The sequence below is a fragment of the Ylistrum balloti genome, unplaced genomic scaffold (genome assembly GCF_031769215.1).
Source record: "Ylistrum balloti isolate Yb309-2 unplaced genomic scaffold, AGI_CSIRO_Ybal_v1 Utg370592, whole genome shotgun sequence".
Lineage (NCBI taxonomy): Eukaryota > Metazoa > Mollusca > Bivalvia > Pectinida > Pectinidae > Ylistrum > Ylistrum balloti.
The window spans coordinates 39,435-58,327 of NW_026782367.1; the positions used below are offsets into that span (position 1 = coordinate 39,435).

The following is an 18,893-nucleotide window of genomic DNA, read 5'->3' on the forward strand; positions in this document are numbered from 1 at the left end:
TGTCGGCGTAAAGCAGCATAACTTGTGAGTGGTCGGAGTTAAGGATGAGGTTATGATGTTGTGGACGTGAAGCAGTGTGGCTTGTGAGTGGTCGGTGTTAATTAAGGACGAAGGTTATGATGTTGTCGACGTAAAGCAGTGTGGCTCGTGAGTGGTCGGTGTTAAGGATGAAGATTTGAACGATGTCGGTGTAATAAACCAGTCGTGGGTAGCTGGTGAGTAGTCGGTGTTAAGGACGATGGTTTTAATTTTGTCGATGTAAACCAGTTGTGGGTAGCTGGTGAGTAGTCGGTGTTAAGGATGAAGGTTTTAATTTTGTCGATGTAAACCAGTTGTGGGTAGCTGGTGAGTAGTCGGTGTTAAGGATGAAGGTTTTAATTTTGTTGATGTAAACCAGTTGTGGGTAGCTGGTGAGTAGTCGGTGTTAAGGATGAAGGTTTTAATTTTGTCAATGTAAACCAGTTGTGGGTAGCTGGTGAGTAGTCGGTGTTAAGGATGAAGGTTTTAATTTTGTTGATGTAAACCAGTCGTGGGTAGCTGGTGAGTAGTCGGTGTTAAGGACGATGGTTTTAATTTTGTCGATGTAAACCAGTCGTGGGTAGCTGGTGAGTAGTCGGTGTTAAGGATGAAGGTTTTAATTTTGTCGATGTAAACCAGTCGTGGGTAGCTGGTGAGCAGTCAATTAGATAGGTTATATAGATATACACGAGGGCTGTCATCCATGAAAATTCTCATTATAGATCTCTTCGTGTATGAGTTCTATTTTACTTTGTTGATGACACTACGTGTATTTACCCGATGCTATACATACAGGGTCATGTATACGTCACGCTAATGGATTCTACATTATACCCGTTATAATCATGGCCAATAACAAAAAATTGAATGAGGTCCTTCAATTTCACTTTCAGATAACAAGATATTTATTGAACATGTCCAGTGTATATATATTCTCCAGAATTGGAAATCAAGGACACGATAAACTCTCCTACATCAGCGCTTACCATAATTTTTCCTACTACGAAACCAACATGGTGAGCTTTCCATCAAACTGCATGATAAGTGTGATTTCAATTTTTCTTTTTTTTTAATTTTCCATTTCTTGATAGTAACCATCCTACATCCCTATGATTTAAATGTCGCAGCAATTTCGATATTCTTGGGCCTGTTCCTGTTTGCAATATCAGAATTTCCGAGCCAGATGTCCTTAACAGACAAACAAACTCGCAACAGAGAGATGCATTTCGTTGTAGATTATGGGGAAATTTGTGGTTGTCTTGAGGACATCTTTGAGAAATGTTCTATTTCTCAGTCCGATATGAATCTGGACATGCTTGATGCATGATAGTTTTTTCTGTTGGTTTCGTTGGTGTACACTTTCTTCTCATGTGAGCACGTGACAATACGTATTTGGAATGAGCAAAATTTACCTGGCAGGTGTCGTCGTTGAAGTAGCAGACCTTACCCTTCGGAAACATTTAGAAGTCTCTGTGTTAATATTTCTGTTGTTCTTATTTTGCAATAGTTTGATCTAATTTGTGCTTGAATAAAGATTCGGTTCTTATATCGGTACTTTCTTTGATTTTTCTAGCTATCGATATCGGTAATTACTGAATGTATCGAGAAAGTGGGCATTGACAGAAAAAACAAGGTCCAAACATCTAACTTTAGTCTCGATGGGAGTCATCCTTAATTAAAACCAGAGACTTTTAAAATGACAACCGGAACTATTGGTTTAATCATCACTTAAATTCTGTGCTTTTTTCAATATAAATGTCAGAGAATTTGATTGTTCAACAATGGATGGCTTTTGCTGATTCTGAAGTCATGAGAGCAATGATAAAACGGTCTTCTTTCATCTCTATAAGGAAGTACAGAAGTAAACTGTGACGTTAGATATGTAAAATGTACTCTAATACAACTTGATATGTTGATCGCATAAAAAGTACAAAGAAATAGATAAATTCCAAAACATTTTATTGCGAAATTGGGTCAACAAAATTTTATGATAAAAAACAATATTATGACATAAGAATATCTCTCCGGTGGGATTTATTAATAGATAACAAGGGGTAATATCCTAAAACAGGACACACATTAAACAAACTCACAAAAGGAGAGAGATGTGACCATAAATAACATGTTCAGTGACCTCTACCAGCCTCTAGAGAGAATTAGGGACACATCACTGGAGTAAGGAATTCAACATACCTTGTAATAATCACTTATAATTAATAAATAAACATGTAAATTTTTACTTACTAAATTAAATTAAATAAGCACTGTTGTCTAACAGGTCACTGATAAGTATTCATGCATCTTTACAAATTCCTGGCCTTCTCAATTTATATTACATGTAGTATAAATACTACTGCCTACTGATTCTATTTTGATACAATATATCTATATAATTATATCTGAACACCACTTCACACTGAAACACTATTTACAATTTTAACACCTGAAGTAAAAAAATTTATCACAGATATGATGTACACAGTGGGTATATTAATGTATCTTCTATGTTACAATAACAACACAAGTCAGAAACCACTAAAGAAATCAATCTTAACTACACTCATTGGTAAGTTTGTATGAATCGTCATAAAACAGATAAAAGTATCTTAAAGCTTGGCCAACACCAGGTGAAAATGATACAGGCAAAATATAAACAGAGAGAAAGATTCAGTTAAAAATCTTTATTTTTTATTTATCTTAACAGGTTTTACGTCCACTATCAGGACCTTTCGGTCTTTCAGCGGACGACGTCAAAAATATTGTAGTTGATGTACTTTCAGCACTCGAAATTTTTAAAAAATGACATTTAGGTGAGTGTATTTAACAGGTGGTCTATTCCAAAAATAAAAGTTCTAGTGTACAGTAATCATATCACAGCAGTTAACAGCAGTGGTAGGACACCAAACGTGGTGATTATCTCTACACAGACTAACCAAAAGAATGAAATTGAATGCCCTTTAAATAGAGTTAGTTTACCATCATAGTTTTACTTATTTTTCCATTGTACAATTTAGGACTATAAACAAAAGTGGGCCTCTGAAATTTCAACAATATTAGGGGGCACGAATTGGACAGTGTTTAATACAGAGCATATCTGAATAAGTGAATAAACTGCAGTATATGTAAAAAAAAACTATTTAAAAATCAATATATATAATATTGATATATTTAGCTATTCAAACTTAAAATAAAAAAAAAGAACATGTACAAATATCAACTTTTAACCGGGATAATGGAGACACTGTTCAAGGATTTCCAAAAAACATATTGCCATCTTGAGTGTACTACATGTCAATCTGCACTAAGCATGGGTATCATGGAGACTATCATGTTTGTATATAAAAAAGTGAAATAAACACAACTATTAACTATGGCATATGGTTAATTATGTTGGGTTACAATGTCTTCTGTTAATGGACCATTATCTGTAAAAATTTGAGTACCATCTTGAATCTTGATGTTAAATGTCACCAATTCTTGATTATGACACCGATTCTAAAATAAATAATTCCCAAATTTCAAAACTACAGCAGTAGTAATATCTGGGACACCTGAAACAATCATGTCCTGAGTAAGGTGTAGCATTGTGATTGCCAGCAGACAGTTTGGGATAAAACCCAGTTCTAATGTACGGGACCCCACACAACATGATCGTACTTCTCCCGCAAAACGTTCTCAAGTTCCTTACTTTGTTCAGCATCTCTGGTCTCTACAACACATTTCACCTGCAAAATCACAAAGGAATAAATTTCTAATAAATACAATAGACTTGGACATAATTGTTATTTTTATGAAATTAGTGTTGGTGAAAATCCATAGAGGTAAGTCATGTCTCAGATTTTCATCTCTAAGGGGAGTAACTCCTACAGCAGTAAACTAACATCCAATAAAAATCCAACAAATACATTTAATAGATGTTCTTACCTGAACTGAAAAAATGTCTGACTTTATCCAAGCACGCTCATGGTACATGTCCTTCAAACTGTAAAAAAAACCCACCAAAAACAGAATATTAATTACTTAGGTGCACTGTTATAACTTTTAAGAAAAAAATTGTTCAATTTAAACTTTGATGTGCAAGAATAATAAGAATTACAGTCATGTTGTTGAAATCTCCAGGAACTAGAACAAAAATGTATAAAACAAGGATCTATAATAATAAACATTTCATATCACAGAACATAACTGTAAAAAGATATCATTTCTTACGTAGATAAATATTAATGTTGATGGAAGATATCAATAAGACAGAAGTGTGAGGACATTTAAGTAAACGTAAATGTCACAACTGACCAAAGCACTGTCTTCATTCAGATATATGTGTCCACTAAATGTCAGTAATGTACATGAATCAATTCAAATGATTATTTACTACATCATACCTGATCCCCATCTTTGAGATGGTTCTGGCTAATTCTGTGATACCACCAGGTCTGTCACTGACCGTTACCACAAATCTGACCAGTCGGCCATCAGCAGCAAGACCCCTCTCTAACACACGGCCTAGACAGGTGGTGTCAATGTTACCACCACACAGGATGACCACCACTCTGTAACAAACAGTATATACAGTACATGTCAGTGTTCCCTACACACTGGATGATCACCACCAGTAATTACACAAACTTAAAACGCCTTCCTCCAAGGATGCTTCTGACCACGTTTCAGTCTTTCATGACTAGTAGTGATTCGCAGTAAAAAGTTGACTGATGCCAGACACCAGAGAGGCGATGGATGCCATGCCATGACAAAAGCTCACCAGTCCTTCAGACCAGATGAGCTAACAAACCCTGTCAGTGTTACACCACACAGGATTATCACACAGTTACACAGCTTGTCAATATTACCCCATACAGGATCACTGCACAGTAACATACAACAAACCCTGTCAGTGTTACTGCACACAGGATCACTGCACAGTAACATACAACAAACCCTGTCAGTGTTACCCTACTCAGATGCACACAACATAATGTGTCCATGACACTCCACACTGAGTGTAACACAGTATAAATCCTGTCACTGTTACCTCTCAGAGTAACACACAATGTCAATGTATCTATCCATTGTAATAACTAACCTTTTACCTGCCAGCTCAGGTAACATGCCCTGTATAATGGCGGCCAGTCCTGTGGCCCCAGCACCCTCCACTACTGCCTTCTCCAGCTCTATCAGTCTAAGGATAGCCAGAGCAATGCTCTGCTCCTCTACAACCACCATCTTGTCTATAAGTGGTGCTGCAGTAACAAAGGCATTCACACCTACAGTAGGGACAGCCAGACCTGCAACAAAAACAATACAGATGTTTAGAAATTTTAGTAAACCATTGAAGTAAGTTGGTGGGATTTTGGCCTCAGAGTTCTAACAGTTAAAAAACTTCAAAACAGAATGTAAATCTGATCTGGCACAAATAATGCCTTCTGATATTTACAAGCTATTATAACCAGCAAAAAAATGTAGATATCAAAATTGGTGAAAAAAGTCAAGGGCATGATTTTTTAATAGCCTTATATCAGTGACAGTTATTGACTCTTGATGGTTTCTCTGTCTGCAGGCTAGATATATATTCTTCTGTAATTTCACAGTGGGAAAAAAACAGTCGAAAAGACAACAAGAGGCACATGGGCCTTAATGGTCATCTGACTATAAAGAACTATAAATGAAAGAGTAAAATAGACCTTTAATAAATTGTACAAATACTATACAGCTTACTTGAAGACATTTGTGGTTCATCAAGACATTTTCTGCAAACTTAAAATTATAGTCTTTATACATGCACTACACAATTGCCATTACTCCTGACATATTGCTTGTTGAAAAAGCAAGCTACAGGCCCAATATCAAGACCCTTGGCCTTTTGGTTATTGAGAAGAAGTTTTTTTAGTACATTTAACCACTGTGACCTGGAAAGTAGGTCTAAAACAGCATTCTGGTCTTTTTAGTTAGTGAAAAGTCATATAAACATTTTAACACATTTGATACCAGTGACCTTGAAAGTGGGTCAATGTCATTCATATAAACAAAGTTGGTGGCCCTTCATCCTAGCATGCTACAGGCCTAAAATCATCATCCTTGGCCTTTTGGTTATTGAGAAGAAGTCATTTAAAGAACATATTTAATCACTGTGACCTTTCAAGCTGAGCAAGGTCATTCCTATTACCTAGGGGTCAAATCAACTTTCTGAATTTAAGAAATGATTCCCTACTCTCCATAATCTTTTAGACTAGTTTTGGTTGAAATCCATTCAAGCATTAAGAAAGAGCAGTATTTTGAAGCAAAATCTTGTATAACTTCTGCCTCCAAATTCCTAGGTGTTGAATCAAGTTTCTGAATTTAAGAAATGATTCCCTACATTCCATGATGTTTAAAACTAAATTTGAAGCAAAATTGTCTAATTTCCCCCTTTGGGGCCCCGCCCTTCCCCAGGTCCCTAGGGGGTTGAATCAACGTTCTAAAGTTCAGAAACCATTCCCAACTATCAATAACGTTTCAGACCAAATTTGGCTGGAATCAATCCAGGTATGAAAGAGGAGTACGGTTTTCAAGAAAAAGTTTACACATGACACATTACAATGGATGAAGCACAAAGGCTTTAAGTCATCTTGACCCTTCGGATCAGATGACCTAATGAAAGATAAAAGTTAATACTGCATTTCAGTACATACTCAGCTTTTCTGATAAGAGACACACTATAAATATTCCAGTCGTCAGAATTAACTGTGATATCTACCTGATCTCTTCCAATTTTGATTTACTAAGGCTTGAATCACAGGATAGAAAGCATCTTTGTACCTTGTTCATTTGTAAAGTGCTCCCTTGAAACCTGATTTTCCACTCAAGGTGATATTACAATACACAGTTTGTATTTCAGATATCTGTGTATAATTAAAAGTTGAGTTGCCCTGGTTTCCATGATTAATACAAAGAGTTAGACAGATTTCAATGACAAAGCTTAGATTTCAAAAATTAGAGCACCAGATCCACTGATAATTCCAGGCTTAAGATTCAGCAATTAATTTGCCACTCAACAACCACACAATGTTAGATTTACTTAACAAACATGTAACTATAGGGATATGTCTTACAAGGATGTTTACTTGTAGGGAACCTAGCAATGTCTCACAAGTATGTTTACCAGTAGGGAACCTGGAACATGTCTCACAAGGATGCTTACCAGGAGGGAAACCAGGGATATGTCTCACAAGGATGTTTATTCATAGAGAACCTAGCAATGTCTCACAAGGATGTTTACCAGTAAGGAACCTGGAACATGTCTCACAAGGATGTTTATTCATAGAGAACCTAGCAATGTCTCACAAGGATGTTTACCGGGAGGGGAATCAGGGATATGTCTCACAAGGATGTTTACCAGTAGGGAACCTGGAACATGTCTCACAAGGATGTTTACCAGTAGGGAAACTAGAATAGGTCTCACAAGAATGTTTACCAGTAGGGAACCTGGAATATGTTCCAAAAGGATGTTTACCAGAAGGGAACAAGTAATATGTCTCACAAGGATCTTTTCCAATAGGAAACCAGGAACATATTTCACAAGGAGTTTTAACAGTAGAAAACCTGGTACATATTTCACAAGGAGTTTTAAAAGTAGGAAACCAGGAACATAGTTCACAAGGAGTTTTAACAATAGGGAACCAGGAACATGTCTCACAAGGAGTTTTAACAGTAGGGAACCAGGAAACATGTCTCACAAGGAGTTTTAACAATAGGGAACCAGGAAACATGTCTCACAAGGAGTTTTAACAGTAGGGAACCAGGAAACATGTCTCACAAGGAGTTTTAACAATAGGGAACCAGGAACATGTCTCACAAGGAGTTTTAACAATAGGGAACCAGGAACATGTCTCACAAGGAGTTTTAACAATAGGGAACCAGGAAACATGTCTCACAAGGATCTTTACTAACAGGAAACCAGGAATATATTTCACAAGGAGGTTTACCAGTGGGAACCAGGAATGTGCCTCACAAGGAGGTTTAACAATAGGGAACCAGGAACATGTCTCACAAGGAGGTTCACCATTGGGGAGGTAAGTAGGCCAATTCAGTCATTTCTTATGATCTGATACATAGAAATACTACTGAAACTGAAGTTAAAAACTGCCAAGTGAAAATTGAAAGCTCAATTTAATTCACATTGAATTTCATTTAAAGCAATCGATTTTTTATATCAAAATGCAGTGATCTAACTTCAGGTGGTATATCATGTAAAAAGTGTCTGGGAATATACTACAGCTGATTACTAATCCAGTACTCATTGATTCCTTGTACTATAGAAGGCCATGCTAGTTGGTGTTTTATTGGGATCAAAGTACAACTGAGCAATTCCTGTTGATTGTTCTATACCAACCAACACACTCTGATCATTCTATACCAATTTGCAATCCCCACTGAATGTTCTATACTACTCCCCATCACACTGATTATTCTATACCAATCCCCAACTAAATGTTCTATACCAATCCCTCACTGATTGTTCTGTTACTCTCACCCATTGACTGTTCTATATACCCCCATCCCCCATTGACTATTTTATACCAAACCCCCACTGACTTTTCTATATAACCCCAACTGACCACTGACTGTTCTAAATAACCCCCCTAACCCCCCATTGACTGTTCTATACCAATCCCCCACTGATTGTTCTGTACCAGGCACCCACTGAATGTTCTATACCACTCCCCATCACACTAACTGCTCTATACCACTCCCCCCTCACACTGAGTGTTCTGTACCACTCCCCCCTCACACTGAGTGTTCTGTACCACTCCCCCCTCACACTGAGTGTTCTGTACCACTCCCCTATCACACTGAGTGTTCTACACCACTCCCCTATCACACTGACTGTTCTACATACCCCTCCTCCTTCCCTTCATTGTCAATTCCCTACCAAACCCCCACTGATCGAGGCCACCTAGAAAATACATTTGTTGGAAAGACAAGTTCAGTGCTCCAAACCAAGGCATTACAAACTAATCTCTAGATCAGTTTACAGAAGATTTTTTAAAGGAATCATTTGTCATCAAGGGAACTTACAGGGAAGTATAAGTTTATATTATAAACAGACCTTACAGGGAACCAGAAATTATTTCTAGAGGACCTTACAGGGAATCACGAGTCATACATAACGGCCTAGGAACCTTTAGGAAATTACAAATTGTCTCTTAACAGTTTTACAAGGAATTACAAACTGTCAGTCAAAAACCTCACAGGGAATCATATCTTGTCTGCAGAGGACCATTCAGGGAAATAAAAATTGCCTCTAGTGAACCCACTGTGAATTACATATTGTCTCTAGAGTACCCTACAGAGAAGTACAAATTGTGTCTTGAGTACCCCACAGAGAATTACAAATTGTCTCAAGAGGACTTAACTGGGAATTACAAATATTCTGTAGATTACCTTACATGGAATTACAAACAGTCTGTAGACAACTTTTTAGGGATTTACAAACAGTGGGAAGTAGTGCAAATAACCTTACAGAGAATTAAAGACTGTCTGTAGAGGAACCTTACAGAGAATCATAATTGTTTTTAGAATAATGACATGTTTCGCTTATAAAATTTACAGAGATTTACAAATTTACTTAAATATAACAGAATACACATGAATATTTAAGAGTGTTAATATACAAGTCACCACTCAATGAATATCAACACTGGGTCTGAGTGTACACAATGTAAGTCAGGGTCCCTAGACAGGGGTCAAGCTGAAGCTTACCATCGGCCACCGTTGATATAGTTTTGTCAGCTCTTGAACGACCTGTTCAGTTAGAACCATGTTATGGTGTTATGCTCCTTCTGTTACACACATCATTGTATCATGTTTTACAGTAAGGTTTTCATGAACCAGTTGCTAATTCAGAAATTTTTTTGTGATACGAAGTCATTTCAATGTTAATCAAGAGGGCTATAAATTAGCTGCCTGTTTTGTAATGGTCTAAATAAACAAGTGATGAAATGATGTTAATACCATATCAAAATATAACCAGTCACTATTTCCCTGTTGTTTGTGCCCAAAACCTCTGTTCCAAAAAGGCCAGCTACTGTGTAAGCCCCAACCATCTTCCTTAGTGTGGCAACAACATCCCTAATGAGTAAGCCCCAACCGTCTTCCTTAGTGTGGCAACAACATCCCTACTGTGTAAGCCCCAATCGTCTTCCTTAGTGTGGCAACAACATCCCTACTGTGTAAGCCCCAACCGTCTTCCTTAGTGTGGCAACAATATCCCTACTGTGTAAGCCCCAATCGTCTTCCTTAGTGTGGCAACAACATCCCTACTGTGTAAGCCCCAACCGTCTTCCTTAGTGTGGCAACTACATCCCTACTGCTTTCAGCCCCAACTGTCTTCCTTAGTGTGGCAACTATATCCCTACTGTGTAAGCCCCAACCGTCTTCCTAAGTGTGGCAACAACATCCCTACTGAGTAAGCCCCAACCGTCTTCCTTAGTGTGGCAACAACATCCCTACTGTGTAAGCCCCAATCGTCTTACTTAGTGTGGCAACTACATCCCTACTGTGTAAGCCCCAACTGTCTTCCTTAGTATGGCAACAACATCCCTACTGTGTAAGCCCCAACCCTCTGCCTCAGAGTGACAACTACATCCCTAAAGTATAAGCCCAAACCCTCTGCCTCAGAGTGGCAACTACATCCCTGCAATGTAAGCCCCAACCCTCTGCCTCAGTGTGGCAACTACATCCCTACTGTGTAAGCCCCAACCCTCTTCCTTAGTGTGAAAACTACATCCCTACAATGTAATCCCCAACCCTCTTCCTTAAGTGTGGCAACTACATCCTTGAAGTTGCACCCCAGCTCCCCACAGCATGTGCCTCAACCCTCTACCTACCACTCCACACCAGAGTGCTCACACTATTTCCTTGTTTTCTTAAGATAGGAGTAAATGATGGCCGCTAGGCCATGAACTAATTAGCTACATGTGACTTAAAAACAATAATCCTGTTAACAAAAATATGGTTTCCTTGTAGCATTTCAAATTCAGCGATTTTGTAGATCGTGAAATGTAACACATCTGGAAAAGTAGTCGTCATTCTAAGTAAATATCACACCATCCCAGTACGGTCTCAAGACCACAGAATAACTAATCCGCAGAAGTGTGAAATGAGAGATGCAATAACATGCTATGCCATTTTGACAAAACCTCAGTAACATAACAAAACAAGTCAGATGATAGTTATACTACAGTCATGCTTCACTACATTGTCCACAAAAAGCTGAACTATCATAATGGCAGTATCAGGGAAAAATAATACAAAACAATGGCCACCAGACTGAAGTGAAAGAAATCTGACTCTTTTAAGTGTTTGTCTGAGGTATATTAATCTTACCATCAGCCAGTGTTGATGTTGTGTTGGTGTACACTGGCTTTCCTGCCTTCAAAGCTTCAGTGAAACTAGGACAAGTCTCTGACTCCACTCCCTGTTTAGGTGACACCATAGTAAGGAATATTCATTAGGGTGGGTCCAGGACAAACACACAATTCCATTTGGAACTACACAGATTAAAATGATATGAATATTTACCATACTTAAACATAATTCTTGAAATTCTTACTAATTACATGAAATTCTTACTAATTACATAATTACAATACATATTTCTTACTAATTTCATTAATTACATTAAACCATCTTGATTTGTTATCTAGTCAATAGCAACCACACAACATTGTGTTTTTAGCACTTTTTGCTGGAATTATTCATTGCTGAAAGTGTGATTTACGACTGATATACAATACAATTATTAAATGTGATTTGTCAGATACTATAATCCAGACCATTCATTTAAAATACTTCATTGATAATCTGTGGACCAACCGTTCAAGTCACATGATATTCTAGGCAAATGGTTGCTGTGACACTCACAATAATCTGGACAGATGGCTTGAGACTTTTGATGGCCAGTGCAGCACCAGCGATGAGCCCAGCACCACCAACGGGGATGATACAGGCATCAAGGTCAGGCACTTGCTCTAGAATTTCCAGTCCTACTGTCCCCTGACCTGCCAGGATGTTCGGGTGGTCATACCTGACAAACAAGTCATAAGAATTCATACAACACATCTCATCAAAACTCACTTCATCAATGTAAACACAGGATGTATTTTTCAGACGAGAGGAACTATCAGGTCATTTATCAAATTCAATTTCAGTCACATTTAAAGGAGATTTCTTTAGAAAGAGAATGCAAGGACTGTAACAACAATAACAATAATTACTGTCTTTGTCAAGGAGCTCAGTCAAAAAAGAACTGTGATAGTACATACCCATTGATGTATATGAGACCCTCCTGCTTTCCGAGCTTCATAGCATGTTCTCTCGACTAAAAGTGCAAAACACAATTAAGACCACAGTCACAAAATCTATATATAACTAGTTGTGATTAATGTTGGTAGCCACTTTCCCAGATCATGATGTTTGGAAATTAGGATGAAACGATTTACAAGGGGAGAAAATGGACAGCTCTAATAATTACATGACACAGGGATGTGATAAATTGTTAAAGAACTAACTCACATTCTTCCAGGCAGTGGTAACATTGAAATCTGAAGCTAGGTGTTAGATATCTGGAACAAGGCTTAAGATGCAGGATTTGTCACATTCAAAAATATTAATATAAGCATTATATCACACCTGATTCAGTAGATTCTCTGCGATTTCAACCATAGAAACCTAATCAACACTTTCTTATTTTTTATTTCTAATACAAAATGGATCCTAGTCATCTTTAACAAGCAGTACTTATATTTAGTGATAGTGACATCATGAATTAACATCAGTAACACTGAACAAGAGCTGTCTCTTTATACCTAAAAAGAAAATTTAAAGTCTAAATCATGTTTAATATTCCTCAACCTGTGTATTGTGCAAGAAAACACATCACAAATCGGAACATGGGGGAACTTTACCTCTGATATATCCTTTCCAGTAACAATGACGTTAGCTCCATATGAACGACAAGCCTGCACCTTCATCAACGGTGCTATTTTAGGCATCACCACAGTAATAGGGATGTTGAGTTCCTTGCCATGGTAACTGAGGGCGAGGGCATGGTTGCCTGCACTAGCTGCCACAACTCCATTTGCTTTTTGCTCCTTTGTGAATCAGGAATATTAAGAATTGATACATTATCACATCAAATACTGACTAGTTCTCCAGTAAATTTGAAGACATTTTCTTTGTTTTATGATGGCTATCTGGCTTGACCACAGCTCTTAAAAACTATTTCTGAATACAAATGTGAGCGACTGGAATCATTGTGATGCTAAATAGAGAATATATACTTTAGTAAAAACTTACAAAGTACTAGATTAGGTAATGATGAATACATTCCAACATCTACTCTCACCAGTTTTCAATGAGTAAGGGATTCTTACCTTAGACAACATCATAAGGGTATATCTGGCTCCTCTTTCCTTGAAACTGTCAAGACATGAAATTGTACATATCACACACTCTTGGAGAAATAGCATCTATTTTTGTTTCCATGAAGGACACATCACTACTTTTAACTACCGCTAAAGAAAGACAGAATTATCACTACTTTTAACTTTCACTAGATAAAGCAGGAATTATCACTACTTTTAACTTTCACTAGAGAAAGAGGGAATTATATGCAAGGGTGACATTTTATTTTTTCTACTGATTAACAATGACCATCTCAAGTCAAAATTACCTCTTAAATAAGCATACAGTTAATTGGGACTTGTTAAAAATAATGTTCATTTCAGATTATCATAACTACCTTCCAGTAAACTGCAGAAACTCCTTCTTAAAGAAAAGATTCACACCCAAAAGTCCAGATAACCGAGATCGCTGAAAAAGACAATTGCATCTTTTGTATATGTGTACATGTCATCTATCAAATTGGACAATTCATAACTACTTCAAAATGTATACAATTTGTGCTAAATCTATCTTTATCTTATCTCAATCTCTTTCAAGGAAACATGACCAAATTTGTTATACTGCTGTCCCAGGGCAACATGATTACTCAAAAAAATAGGGTTAGGCATTTGAGAAATCTTTTTACTCTTCAAACAGGTATGTTGAGACTTAAATAGTCCTTCCTTGACTTTGTCTGGAAATAAAATATGAGATATTTAGAATTAAATTTTTAAAATATATTTTCCTTAATCAGAATCTGAAACTGTAGTTATTCAGATTTTTCCCCCTTTGATTGGCTTGTTTATGAAATGGGAAATAATTACATCAGATATCCAATTTAGAACCAACTTCATCATTTTCATTTGTTAGGAATACCTACCGTACAAGGTGTCTTCATAATGCCATCCCTGATTTTGTAGGCGGCTGCACTGATGTCCTCAAACTGTATTGCTTTAGGGTTATCTGGGTCACAGAATTCATCCTTCAGGTTTGACATGCTTATCTGCCTTAAGAACTTGGGTTCTTCTTTATCATCTGGAGTTCTCGGTTCCTCATCCAATGATGCTGATGCCTGCTATTGAGTACATTAAAAGTGCTGTGTTAGATCATCATTTTAAGCATATGTACAAGATGACATTTGAATTCTGAAATTTATGTTATTGTCAGCAGTGTTTAATGCGATACTTTAGAGTACACCACAATTCTTCAACCCAGTCTTGCTTGTCAGTTCATTCCTTGCTGGGATTATTATAAAGGAAAAGCTTTCATAGGGATTGACTCTATAACCTTTGTGATAACAATTATGCTTGGATAATAACACAGGTAAAGCTTGAAATAATCAGCAATTCAATTAAGGTAGATTTTAGGCCAGAAAAACTAAAAGTTTTCATTATATTTAAGTCTGTAAATTTTGAAATAGCTAAAAAATACTGTCTTTTAAACTAAAGTTCAACTATTTTGTACAGGTTATCAAAGTGCTACTACTATTGAACTTAAATTTTACATAACTGATTTTAATTGTTATTCAATTTACTCAAGTTCAATATAGTCATCCCCAAAAAACCTAAAAAAAAAAAATGGAAAAGTTTATCCTCAAATATTTGCAACACAAACTCTTATAACAAAATATATTATAATCCTATGATTCATTTGATTTATCAAGTGAAGTTATGGATGAATATTTGGATATGTAATCAAGGTGGGATTTTTTGCCAAAATTTTGGTTTTTGTTAAATTCTGTTATATCATAATCCATTACTACTGATATGGTACCACTCAACTATGCCCCAATACCTATATTGCACAGTCCAAAGTACTCATTACACATGAGTGCGAAATTCAATATGGTGACTGGTCATGTGGTGCCTACGACATCAAAGTTTTACTTCAACAGACCATGTCTGATATATGCAAACAGTAGTACAGAAAGCAGATAATTTTCATATGACCCTGTTTTCTTTGCAATGTCCTTGAGTGACAGTGAAATATTCTACTTTAGATAATATATCATTCTATACAAATTTAAACAAATAAAACTGGAGGGATGACAACAAAATAAGTGGACAATCAACATCAAAGAATTGTAAGTTGGCAAATGTGTCTGTGGTAAAAACAACTGTTACTGCACAGACTTTAAAATCTTTGGTGATTTTTAATGAAATAGTGATTTTTTTTATATTACATGAAATATGATTATGCAAGCAGGTATCATTTATAGACACTTAATGATGTCTGTCTGTCAGCTTTGGATGAGTAAATTATTTTGTAAACAAAGGTATTTACACACCATGTGTACTGTATGCGTGTCAGCATTCGTAATATAAACAAGATAATTATGCTGACATCCACGACTTATTGAAACAAAACATTAACCCCAATTCCGCTGTAACAGCATATAACTAAATGACTTGAATGATTCTGACAGCTGACTTTTCTGTACTTTTAAAAAACATTAACGCCTATCACATGCATATGTTTTGACGTGCGATATGAAAATGTCATGATGGTATTTGTATACACAAGTCCAGATTTTCATATTTATGTGTTCATAAATACACATTGCATTGTGGTAAATGCAGGTAGTGTTAGTGTACACAGTGGACCTCTAACATATTCCATATTGTTTATTTTGTGATTTTGTGCTTCAACAGGTTAACAAGAGATACAAGTAACTTCACACACATGTAGTTAACTATATATTACATTCATAAAAACTAGACACTAAGCCTACTGCAAATTATAATATCAGTCTCACTTTCATCTGTTTAAGGGGTTCATTTGAGACAAAACACTTTTGTGAAAATCGTCCTTTTTCCACCACTCCAGTAACCTGGTATTATGATGACATTTCGGTTCGGTTAACTCTTTAATAGTTACTTGAAATACAACAAAAGGTTAACGAATGACGTATGTTACACAGCCTTTAAATTCTGAGAAATGCTTGAACTTGGAGGCGCGCCATCATTCACCTTCAGCTCACCTTGAACAATGTATATATTACCTAATTTACCCTCTCTTTTCTGAATAAACAAACTAAAAAATCTGTATTTTATCTTAATATTAAAATCGAAGCTAGCATTGTGACAAATAAACAGATCATAGCTGAAACATCGGGGTAGGCTTTATGCATAAGTCATTCATGGCGATCATCAAAACACGGAACTTGATAAACATAATATTACTTTGAAGGGCTTTCCTCCGACCTTGTATTAAATTCCATGTCTATATTCTAATGATATACATGAACAGAAAGTATCGTGGCATGCACACTTACCATCATTACTCTAAACTCTTGTTTAAATGATCCTGACACAAATGTAAACAACTCCACGTTCTTTGTGATCGAACTTCAGTTTTGCCGTTAGCCAATCATATTTGCGAAAAGTGCACACACCTCTTAATTTTCGACCAATCATAGCAGAGCTTTCATAGAAGTGCTGACTGTATACAGAGACTTCCCAGGTTAGGGGAAGGCAAGGGGCGAAGTAGCTGTAATGCATGCTTTCAACATTTTTAGTTATGATATCAAAATTAAAAGGTGTTTTCTCAACTGTTCGAGTTATTCTTCCGTAATTTCGCTAATACTTGAGGATATCACTTTGTATTTGCACTGTATTGTACAAATATATCTACATTCTGTATGTTATCTGTTTTAGCGGACATCAGAGTAACTAACTGAGCAAATTTTCAATAAGTAGTAAAGAGAAATAAAATTTCAGTGAATTATCGTTACGTCATGAAAAGCATCACTTAGCATGAACTATTTCGCTAAACTGGATACAGCAGAGCTAGTCAGTTTCAGAATGCTAGTTTTTTTTCTATCCAATTTAAACACTTCAATAAAAAATAATTCCTTTGTCATTCACACTTGTGCAAAGAAAACTTATGTCGTCAAAAGGATATTAAATATTTTATTTCTTATACAGCTTTAGTTCAAAAATAGGTTGCCATTTTTGTCAGCAGAATTTTTCCAGGGTGTATTTTCAGTGATATATAGTGTTACTACCGATGATGGGAAGGTGTGAACGTTTGAAGTACTGTAGTACTGAACAAAGTATTGATAGTATTGTACTGAAGTACTTCACCAATCGAATTCCTTAAATTTATGCAACAAGCTCTCTGATTGGCAGAGCCAAGTCTAGATCGATTGTGGGTGGAGCCAGGTGAAAAAATACTGTGCAGACATCGGCATTTTACAAACACTCGACTGTCGCGAGAGGTTAATTGGAAGAGTCCAAGTCACAGGTGGCTTCAGATCAGACCTAATTGGGTTGTCCCATTTGTTTCGTTCTACACCCAATGATCCCTTGCTTTTCCATCGATGGTACAACGAGAAAACGAAAGTTACTCAGTACTAAACTAATTTACGTACAAAATATATATCAACAGGTTAGATCACTGGGACCGGAGAATTCATAACATCTTAACAGTGAATATAGTCATATAGTCATTCTGTACTAGTTTTATTTATTTTTTTATTTGAAAGGGAGGGGGGGGAGGGTTGGCTCAAAATATTTCGGTTTAAGCCCAAGCTCTACTATATCACGGACTTATATACACAGGGATAGGCAACTTGCCTTCAGCTCCGCATGTGTATTGTCCACCTTTTATATTTGCGCAGCGGAGCGTAACGACTGTCTGCCTCTCAATTTACCTTTAATCCTTCCTATCGCGCCTGCGCGGACCGCTTCTTTCGATTTCCGGCATTTTGTTTACATCAGCGACCGATGATGTGACATTGATTTGACAGCTCGATACACAGCCCAAATAATGCGTTAAATGAAACCATAATGTGTGCTGATGGCGCCAGCCCGACGCAATCGTAAGGGAAGAGTGAGGTAAGTCTAAAACACAGTCATTTCGTTATAATCGAAGGAAGACTACAGTTATCGGAGCTTCAAAAAAAAAAAAAAGTTATCGGAGCTTCAAGAGTTAATGTCAAAAGAGTCTGATTTTCTTTCCTGGGATAGCGATATAGACTTAGATTTCTTACTGGAAGAATATACCGACTATGACAATGTAGAGAACGATTTGGAAAATGATGTTGAGGAGTGTGTTGTGGTGAAAAAACGAAAATTAGATCAAGAAAACCTACCACCAACTACAAGAACTATTTATACTTGCCCTGTATGTAGTAAACAGCTAAAGACTATAGCTGGATTTCGTGGTCACACCTCTAGAAAACACGGGAGAAACGATTTAAAAGGTAGGCCTACATACATTAGTAGTATTTTCTGTTTCAGAAGATGCAAACTTCTTTTTATTTTTCTTTGATTCAGGTCAAATATTTGATAAGTATATATTTACTTAAACTCTCCTGCAGCACTTTAAATTTAATAATCACTATTGAGTGAAGAAAATAAATAATTTTATTATAATACATTAAATTAACATTAGACTTGGTATTATTTTCCTGACCTCATCTCAGCAAAGAAAAAAAAGAAGAAAAGAAACGC

At 36.5% G+C, this 18,893-nt stretch overlaps 1 protein-coding gene across 1 annotated transcript; it reads right to left on the bottom strand.

Moving 5' to 3' along the window:
- Positions 1–1,960: 1,960 nt before the first annotated feature.
- LOC132556831 (L-threonine ammonia-lyase-like) lies at positions 1,961–16,778 on the bottom strand. The gene is made up of 12 exons (XM_060221269.1): positions 16,712–16,778; positions 14,318–14,512; positions 13,796–13,866; positions 13,428–13,473; positions 12,960–13,145; positions 12,318–12,373; positions 11,917–12,079; positions 11,380–11,470; positions 5,099–5,300; positions 4,401–4,568; positions 3,943–4,000; positions 1,961–3,743 (listed from the first exon to the last, which is right to left on the bottom strand). Exons 1-12 carry the CDS (start codon positions 16,715–16,717, stop codon positions 3,642–3,644), a joined length of 1,344 nt encoding a protein of 447 aa, XP_060077252.1. The 5' UTR covers positions 16,718–16,778; the 3' UTR covers positions 1,961–3,641.
- Positions 16,779–18,893: the final 2,115 nt, after the last annotated feature.